The following is a 10,237-nucleotide window of genomic DNA, read 5'->3' as shown; positions in this document are numbered from 1 at the left end:
AGCCTTTCCTGAATTCCTAATCAGCTCCATGCTTGGAAAGGAACCTGTAGAAATGCTCGGTGTGTTAGTACTAGGCTGGGTTGAGCAGATCAAGGCAAAGCATAACCTTGGTGCATAATGCTAAGTTGACACAGCAAAAATACCTCCCATCTGTTTGTCATAATAGCTGTGAATATGAAAGCTGAATATGAGGGAGAATGAGTGTGGATATAATTAGCAGGAGGATCTGCTATAGCTTGAGATCACCCATCTCAATCGATGAGGGCTTCTTAAGGGATGGTGGGGAAGAAAAACAGCCAAGAGAGAGATTTGGGGTAGGAAAGAATGATTTTCTAGAAAGGCTGTGGTGAGCTGTGGTAGGATAGCCAAGAAGTCCAGCCAAAAAAATTAAAAGATGAATGGAAGAGGCACCGTGCTGGAGCTCAGCAAACAGCATGATGGCTGAGGGGGACGCTGTGCTCCTAGGGAAGAGGGAGGTGGCAGAGGAAATGACAGGGGTGCCTCTGTGTCTGGGAAGGGATGTCCCCTCTGCAAGTGAGTCTGACTGGGAGCTTGAAAGGACAGGGAGAAAGGGAGAGAATCTGGGTGTCCTTCTTAAATCTCTGCTCTTGTCCTTCCCACAGTTTCCACACAGGAGATGAAGGCACTGAAAAATGCAATCTTCCCTGTGTGCCCTGTGGTCCCCTTGCCTTGGCGTTGCTTCTCATCTTCCCTTCCTTTCACCCTGTCTCCTCACCCTTTCCTTTTTCTCTTTCTTGCTCAGTGGAGCTATTTAGTGTTGTATCCTCCTTTCCAGAAGCTGTTTCATCCCTGCTTGCACAGTTTTTAGAACTGCTTTCTCCACCCACCTTCAGCCTTGGTTTTTCATCTGTGCTAGTCCTTTAGATTTACCATCTTAAAAAAGGAAAGGCAAAGGCATCCAGTATCAGCCTCATTTCCTTGTCCTTATTCCAGTCTTTTCTCTCATTTTTTTTTTTTGTCTCCTCTTGATTTCTTTTATTATTATTACTCTTATTACTATTATAGCTCTAGAAATAAGCTTTCTAATTAAATGCTCCTTCTTATTTGCCATTCTCAATACCAGTGGAGAAGCTGGGGGGAAAGGGGAGGGCTATTCAGAGTGGCCTTTTGCTGTCAGTGCAGAATGAGACACATACAAGAAACAAATTTAGTCCATCTCAAAAGCAAATGAGGGGCTTTTTATCAGAACCAAAGAAAATGAACAAATAGGCTCATTTCAAGTGGCCCCTCAATGCCTTAGCCATAAAAACATACAGAATATATTAAAGCATACAAAAATATCCTTAGGTATCATGAATGCTCTCTCTCTCTCTGGCACACGAATGCAAGGCAGTTATGAACCAGGCTTGGGGACCTGCATCTTCAGACTGGTACAGAACATCTAGCAGTGCTCAGACAGTGTGGTAAAGGAGGGAATTTGCAGCTTTAACATAGAATTTCTTTGTATTTTATATAGTCAGGCCAGAAACAGAATGTGGTACAGTAGCATTGATTCTGTGGTTTCATATCATCTATTTTTTTGTAAGTAGTACAGAAAGGAAGGAAAAAAGACAGAAAGGAAAAGAAATCATCCCTTACATACATTCAAATCATACACAGCAACAGTTCCTTCATCACTGAGTGCACTGTGAGTGTGTATTGATGTTAGCAGCAAGAAATTGCATATTAGAGATCTCTGACACAGGTAGTGTTAATCATCCTCACAAAAGGTGGCTCTTCTGCTTGCCTTTCACCCTGTCTTGTGTGTTAAAAGACACTTAAATGCAAAGAAAATAACATTAATTACCTAATTAAAAAAAAAGGGAGATTAGTCCTCTTAAAGTGGAGCATTAAAAGGAGAATATGTAAGGTGTGTTCCTTTGATATTCCCCGAGCATCTCCTGAGCAACAAACAGCCACAACTAACCTCAAAAACATCCTTTTATTTGTTTCCTCCTTCTTCCTTTTGAATTTGGAGTCATCTCAGAGCCCAGAATAAGGGCACAGGAAGAGAGGCAATGAGATATCTCTGGCCAGTTGGTGAACATGGCATTTGGAAGAAAGACTTAGGGAAATTGTGTCCCTGCAGTGGCTATAAATGCAGTTCAACTGTAATAACTCTCATCTAGACCAATGCAAGCAGCCTGGAGCAGGATGAGGAAGTGGATTTGCAGTAGCTGAATTGATATTAAATATTTGCCCCTTCAGTGCTTTGTTACCCACATATTGCTTGTGTAAACTCTCAGACTAGCTGTGGACACCCTGTGGAGTGTCTCCATGCCACGTAACAGCAGTGACGCCCCTCTTCCCACCAGTAAATGTTCAGAGGACCTCCAGATCTCCAGACACTCTCTGGAGATCTTGAGGAGATCGCCTCTTGGAGATATTATTACCCTTAGAAAAGATTTCTGTGTGAAGATTTTTACATACATAATATTCTGAGGTTTGCTAAGTTGCTGTGCTGTATATGGAGGATCCATCCATCACCCTGCTAAGGGTGGCAAGTCATGGGTGGTCATCACCTCACTTCAGGAGAAATGGCAACAGGCAATAGCAAAATCAGCTCTCACTTAGGAAATCGCTGCACCTTTAAAGAAAAATGTTCTGTGCAGCTTACTGGAGCTGTCAGTGCAAGATGCATGGAGCACAGAGGTGAATAAATTCCACAAGCGGAATTGCTCACGTCTATGCAAACAGTGCTTGAGGTTCCTAACACCAATAAACAGCAGGAATCATTCCAGAGGGGTGCAATCACTAGTGTGCTTCAAGTGCAACCCACAAAGATGCTAAAAATACATTGAAATACAACCAGGGGAGGATTGCTTGTCGGTAGCAGTCTTGCTTCAGATTTACAGGGCACAGCCATGACTGCACTATTCCGTTTCCTTATAGCAACAGGGGGTCACTATAGAAGTAAAGTCATTCATAGATTTTATTATGATTATTATTGTTGTTGTTATTTTACCATCAGCAGACAGCATTTTAACAATCTTGGTTGTTTTTGGAAGCTTCCTGACAGCTAGCAGTCATTAGTCCTTCAGGCTGCAGGGCTGCATGTTGATTTGAGGGACATCTAACATGGTCCAAAGTTAGAGAGCCAATGCTTCACACTTTAATTCCCTCTTGAGTTCAGAGAAGAGTTTGATGAGGAAAATCCATCTGGGCTGGCCTTCAGTTAGCATGGCAGAAAGTATTTTCTCTTAAAATATGCTCAGGCACCCCATGAGACAAGGGGCTCTGGACCTACTGTTAGGTTTCTATGTAGACACTCAAGCCCTCAGGTCACTTGGGAGTTTTGTGGTGGGTCAGGCCCTTGTGTGTTTGAGGCACAGAAACAGAGATGTGCATTTGTTTAAAAGGCAAAAAAAGAAAGCCTGATTTGTACAGTCCTAGCTTGCCTCAAAGCTGAGGCTGAATTTTCTGTGGCTTTAACAAATAATAATAATAATAACCCCCCCCAGCTGATTTCAATTTCATTTTTTTATCCAAAACTCCTTGCCCAATGCATCTTCTCAGTGCTTTCACAGATTGCATTATTGCCTCACTAAATAAACATCTTGACTAAGGGACTGTTGTCATATTTAATATTGAACAGGATGAGATGTACCAAATAGAGGAAAAATAACTTCTGACCTTTTCAGAAAGCAGTGCCAGTCAGACCAAAGTATAAAATTCACTCTTTGCATTCAAAATGGATAGCCAAAAGCTGCTGTGCAGGGAAGAAAATGGTTTATTCTCTGCCTGGTTTCTGCTTTATGAGCCTCCTTTGGAGTAGGTGGCACTTTGATGCTACTAAAAACAAAATCCTTGTGGTGAATTGAAATATGTGTTGGATTTGAGGATTTTTCCCTCTGCTGGTGGTAACCCAAGGCTAGAGGAGCATGGCACAAAGCACAGACATGTCTCCCAATTCATTATCTGCAACGTGCCATTAGCATCTAATGCTCTCTGAAGAAAATGTTGAGCTGCTCTGCCTGATGTTATAATGCTACCTCATCTTCATTAGGATGAGAGGAGCTGTTGAAGAAAGATCAATCAGTAGGTTGTTCACATATTGGAATGAAAAGGAATAAATAAATAAAAAATCCAAAGTACAAGGAAAGGAAGCTTTTATTTAAGGGCAGTCCGATAGAGCAGCCCTGTGATCCTACATTATTAAATGACTGCCCATAGCCAGCAGTTCCATTGATCAGTGCTTAGCAAGGGGGGCTGTCTGCTCCCAGCCTCTGCAGAGGTTTCAGGGTTGCTAGTGAAGGCTGATGGTGAAAGTGAGACACACGAGACAGGCTCTGCTCTGCTAGCAGTTTACTCTAGGACCCAGAAGTACTCTCTAGTATCTTTTGCTCTGACGCTGTTCCAGCCAAGGTTTTACTCTTGAGGGCCACCCAGGTTTCACTACTGAGAAGGAAGCAGCTTTTATCCTTCTGCATTCACCATGGCACCACAGTGCACAGAGCAAGGGTTTCTCTGCTCTGGGCATGTCTCAAAACAAGCAGGAAAGTGGGCAATGCTGGTAATAAGCCCTTAAACTTAAATGGGTTTATCTTCCTTTCTTTTTTTTCCATGTTTAATTTTCAAGACACGTTGGCAGTGTTTGGGTTTGCTTATTTGTTGGTGGTTTGGGTTCTTTTTGTAGTGAGACTTTGCAACAGGATCAATTTGGGTACAAAATACTTTTAGGGATTGTGTTGCAGTTCCTATGGATCTTACAGCAGCTACCAAGTGAGCTGTGCTTAAAAATCCTGAGAAACCCTGTCCCAGGGACACTGGCAAGACTTTGAACTTCTCTGAGGGGCACAGGCTCCAGTGGCAGGCAGCACATCAGCAAAACCAATCTATTTCCAGTGTCATGCTTCATACCTTCAGTCCCAGGATGGACGTGAATGTGTACTAGATACAATGGGAAGCCATCTGGTTGAGTTAAAAGCTTAAGCTTTCTATTTTAGGTGGCTCCTTTGCTCCTAGACTTTCATTTCAACGCTCAGTAGTATGAAGAGGGGGGAGGAAAAAGGGGAGGTTAAGCTGTTGCATTTTGTATGCAGGGAACAAGTCAGGTAATGTACACCAGTCTGTAAAAGCTGAAAATGCTGTTTTTTTTCTTTTTATTATTTTAAACAGTTTTCTTAGTTTACAAAAGATCAATAATTGGTACCTTTTTTTTTTTGTTGTTGTTGTTGGTTTTGTTGGTCTTGTTTTGTTTTGTTTTGTTTTGTTTTTACACTCTCAGATTCCTGAATATTGACAGATCTTCCAAGGGAGTACTAGCGTATGAAATCTTAAGATTGACTGTCCTGAAGGTTTTTTAAGACACGATAAAGCTAAAATATCAAGTCTTTTGGACAGCCCCTCTTAACAACTTGGGCAGAGGAGCACATTGGAAACCACCAGCAAAGCCCAGCAACCACCCCCCCACCCCCCCCAGCCCCGTGCCACTGTCTGCCTGCACGCTGATATTTGGTTGCACACTGTTTAAATCCCCAAGGAAAATCACACCTCGCATTCCCTCGCTGGCTGCTGGTGACAGGAACAAGATCCATACTCATTAATGATCACCAGGGCTCCCTCAATGTGGTTGGGTTTGTAATCAACATAATACTCCTGGGCTGACATGGCAGCCATTTGATGCATGGTCTGTTTCTGCTTCTGCTTTCGGCGCTGTGTTACAAAGCACTGTCTTAGATGCCTCAAGCTGGCTGGAAAGCACTTCCAGGAGACATACAACACTAAAACCACAATGAGGAAGGAAAAAATCAGTGCCATGGTCCCCGTCACCACCTTGTGAATCTGAACGGCGTTCTCTGAGTTCTCGCCCGGCATGGTCACGGTTATGGCGTAGGTGGTGGGGTCCCCGTCACCGTCCTGCACGTCGTAGGTGGCGGTGGCAGAGCCGTAGCTGAAGGTCTGGTCGCTGTTGTTGGTTACTGGGGAGAAGGTGTTGGTGCTGGTTGGATCCACGGCGTCTTCACACAAGTGGAAGGCGTACACCGCGTCCAAAACATCCTCGCCCTGCGCGTACTCGGGGGTGGCACAGAGCAGGTTGCTGTCGTAGCGACCCTTGAAGTTGCTCAGCCAGGAGGCCAGGGCACAGACATTGCGGCTGCAGTCCCAGGCGTTGGCAGAAAGGCTGATGCTCGTCAGGGACTTCCAGGAGTCCAGCACTCGGGAGTCGATGTAGGTCAGGCGGTTGGAGTCCAGCTGCAGGGACTTGAGGTGAGGTACGCTTTCGAAGACGTGAGGTTCGATGTACTCGATTTCGTTGCCGGAGAGATCCATTTTTTCCAGTTGCCATATCCAGTCCAAAGTGTTTACCACGATGGTAACTTTATTCCTTCGCAAGCAGAGGGAGTGCAGGGAGATGAGCCTGGGAAAATGGGCTAAATTCACCTTCACCAAGTCATTGTGCTCGAGGTGCAGCTCAGTGAGTTTGAACAAGCCCGCAAAAGAGTTCCGAGCCAGGCTCTTTAACTGATTGTATCCTATGTCTAGAAACTTCAGGCTGCGACAGTCCTGAAAAATTCTCACGGGCACGAACTTGATGGCGTTCGACCGCATGTGCAAAGTTGTCAGTTTCCTCAGCCCGTGGAACAGGTCGGGCTCCAGAGACTGCAGGTTGTTGTACGATAAATCCACACTGCGCAAGTTTGGCATGGGGCGGAAAGTGGTGTTGGGCAGTTGGGTGATTTTGTTGGAACTCAGGGTGAGCTCTTTAACTCGCCGCAATTTTTGAAAGGCATTCCCCTCCACTGAGCAAATGTGATTGTGATCCAGATAGAGCCACGTGAGCTGCATTAACCCTGTGAACTGTCCATCATGCAGCTCTGAAAGGCTGTTGTACCGCAGAGACAAGCCCATCATGCCCGACAGGTTGCGAGGCATCTCTGTGAGATTCAGTGATTCACAGTACAAAAGCCTGCCCTCACACCGGCAGAGCTGTGGACACCCACTATGCACGGCTGGAAGCATTTTAGCAAAGATACCCAGCGTACACAAAATCAACCCCGGGGGCTTCCTCAGCAGCCAGTTTAAACAGAGACCAATAAGAAGGAAATCCATTAGCAAGAATATTTCCAAATTTGCTTGAGAATGTCCATTGAATCTTTGCGAATTCTACATCATATTTTATTTAAGGGGGGGGAAAAAAACCGACCCAACCTCCCCCTCCCCCCCCCCCCCCCCCCTTAAAAAAGAATAATCAACCCAAAAAAACCCCAACCCAACCGAAACCCACCAACCAACCCAACGAAACAAAGCCAGGAAACCAAAGCAAAACAGCAAAACAGAACGAACACAGAGGCAAATATTTCACTTCAGAGCATGCAGGAGCAGCTGTGCAGCATTAAAGTTCGCAGACATTCAAAGGTAAAATGATAGTGATTTTGTTCATGTTAAATGCTGCAGCAAAGGAGGAAAAAAAAACAGAGAGAGAGAGAGAGAGAGAGAGAGGAAAAAAAAAAATCTTTCTTCATGAAAGAATTTAATTAAAAAGTGTCTTACCCACCCTTTTCCAGAGAGTGACAACCTCCATTCAGTTGCTTCCTTTGTGTTTGGACTAATTATATGCAGAGCTAAAAAAGACCCCTCTGTGCTACAAATTCAGTCCCTTTCAATGTTGTGCAAGGCTGGCAAGCTCACAATGTCTCACTTCGCTTCTGCTCAAAGAGCCAAAGGCTTGTCCAGCTAGCTTTTTAGCTGACTCCTAGGACCTGCAAGTTTCAGAACTATGTACATGAGCTTGATCTTCTCCTTCTCCCTCTGTCCTTTTTCTCTGCGGTTAACACTGTGGCGTGAAAAAGACTCCAAACTCTTTACTAACGACTCCACAGGATTTGTCAATCTGTTTAATGTCCGTCATTTGCAACGACCATTGACCGGCACACCCTTTACTCCACGCAAAGATTACCATTCATTCACTGACCGGCTAAGGGTAGCTTTATTTCCCATTCTTTGTTCGCTTTGCTTGTTAGGTGATGCTTAGAGCAGAGAGAGACAGCAAGAATCCCTTCCCTTCAGCTGAGCAGTGTGTTGCTAGAGCATGCAGAGGCACCTAGTGTTCACTGAGTGTCGTAAGCTGCTCAGGATTGTACGCCTGCACTGTGCATCTCAGACATGGGCAGATTGAAAAGGGGTGGGCATAAAACCAACATTGGAGCGAGCCGGGAAAGTAATAGATGCTCTTTGATGAAATGGAAAATACTTTAAGCCTATCTCGCCATTTCTCACACACAGCGAGGGCAGTGCTGGGGAGCGAGCCTGGCTCTTGGGATTCTTCATTCTGATAATGTTTATTGTCTTTATTTTTTAATGTATTTTTATGTCGCGTTTGTTTTAGAGTCTGAATCTATAAACTAGTAGCCGGGAGAGGGGACAACCTTGATTTCTTGGTTTGGAAAGGAATCTGTAACCCAGGATCTTTGGATTGCTTCTTCATTCTCATTCTGATGCTGAGATTTGCTTTGCGGAGTCTTGGGGTGGGGGGAGCGTGTGTGTGTGTGTGTGTGTGTGTGTGTGTTGTGTGCGTGTGTGGGGTGGGGGAAATGTGTTTCTCTTCTGACATTGTCTAAATAGAGCATGATTTGGAATTCTGTGCATTCTTCCTCCTAGAAATGCAGGCAGAGCTCTGCAAATAGGAATGTCTGCTTTCATAGAAGCTTTAATTACATTTGGTCTGTTTCCATCCTGCATATTTGGTGTGTGTTCAGCTCCTGCTTTTCCTAAAGGCTTGGCTGGTTTGGTTGGGCTTTTTTTTTTCCTCCCCTTCCTTTGCAGTGTCCGCTACGGCACACAAAACTGTCATTCTTGCAGCATAAAGCTTACTGTGCTTTGGAACTAAGATCAATCTATAGGTTACTCTGATCATAGCAGCAGCATGCAAAAAAAAAAACCCCGAAAGGGGGTGGGGGTGGGGGGTGGGGGGTGGTGTTGGTTGGGGGTTGGTGTTTAAAGCCCAGTTAGTTAATAAGTTCTTGCAGATTGTGCTGGGTTTTGTTCCGTGTACCAACCTAAAAACCAACAAACAAACCAAAAAAAGGAAATAACAATCCTTGCCTGATAATTTGCAGTCCTTATTATCGATGGGAAATGCATTGGCAATGAACTCGCTCCCCCCCCCCCCCCCTCTCTCTCTCTCTCTCTCTCTTCTCTCTGTCATTTTTTTCCTGACTGGAAAAGAGAGGGTGCTTCTGTCAGGAAAACACTGGCCATCTTTCCCCGTTAGGAAAGAGAGGCTCAAGCCTGTGTGCTGGTGAAGGTGATCCGAGCTGACAGCTCACGATTCTGCATGAAGAAGTTTCACAGGGAAATGCAAGTAGTGCAGGAGATGGTGCTAATTTTGAGCCAGCACCGGTCGTGGAATGCTGGAGGCAGAGCAAACCTGCTACATTTACCTTCTTTTCTTTTCTTTTCTTTTCACAACCCTATTCTTTTTGGTTAACAAACAAGCAAACAAATCTCCATTTGGAAGTCTCTGTTTGCAGAGCTGGGAAATCCTGGGGCTGCTGGTTGTGCCTGAGCGTGGCTGGCTGCTGCGAGTGTCTGCTGGTAGCGATCAAGGAATGCAGTGATTTGATGCAGTACAAGTTGTTTTACAGAAGTCCTGCGAAACTCGAGCCTCTCGTGCATAAAAATGCATGAAAGGGGATTCATTACAAATGGACTTGCCAAGAACCAAGCCTTAAATAAATTACAAATGTAAAACACTTTTGTGGTTTCAGAACCAGGGAATCAACGTGCTTTTATGCTCCCAGCTCAGTTATGTTTTGCTGCTGTTCACGACCCTCGCATTTTCAGTGGTCTCAATGCAAAGCTGCGGTGCTTTAATAGCATGTGAACCTCTCCTGTGGTTTAGAATTCAGGCAGGAAAGCTGAATGTGTTCTTCCTCTCCCCAAACCGTGCTGGTTTATTCAAAGCAGACTGTTTATGCCAGTGTCCACTGGTTGCAGCACACCTTAATTCTGGTGTTCTGGGTGGTTTTTTTTTCAGTAGACAAAAGCAGGAAGGAAAGTAATGATAACCAAGAGGGAAGAGCATTCAAGCAGAAGAGACTGAAAAACAAACAAACAAACAAACAAACACCACAATAAAACTTGTCCAAGAATATATCCCAGATTGAATTTCTGAATATTGTATGCAATTAGCAGGGCAACTAAAAAATAATTACTTTACGTTTCAAGATACTGAAAAAAGCATCAAAGCCATAAGGCTGTATCCCTTAAAAGACTGCAGCCCTACAAGCCCTTA

General features: G+C 44.5%; 1 protein-coding gene across 1 annotated transcript; it reads right to left on the bottom strand.

The window, feature by feature from the left end:
* Window positions 1-5,421: 5,421 nt before the first annotated feature.
* On the bottom strand, window positions 5,422-7,153 carry LRRTM1 (leucine rich repeat transmembrane neuronal 1). Its single transcript, XM_068171017.1, has one exon. It carries the CDS (start codon window positions 7,051-7,053, stop codon window positions 5,488-5,490), a length of 1,566 nt encoding a protein of 521 aa, XP_068027118.1. The 5' UTR covers window positions 7,054-7,153; the 3' UTR covers window positions 5,422-5,487.
* Between the last annotated feature and the right edge of the window lie 3,084 nt (window positions 7,154-10,237).

The sequence above is a fragment of the Melanerpes formicivorus genome, unplaced genomic scaffold, assembly GCF_026170545.1.
Source record: "Melanerpes formicivorus ecotype bairdi unplaced genomic scaffold, bMelFor1.0.p_v2 SCAF_1176, whole genome shotgun sequence".
Lineage (NCBI taxonomy): Eukaryota > Metazoa > Chordata > Aves > Piciformes > Picidae > Melanerpes > Melanerpes formicivorus.
Note: the sequence above shows the minus strand (reverse complement) of the source record. Positions and strands in the feature narration are given on the sequence as shown.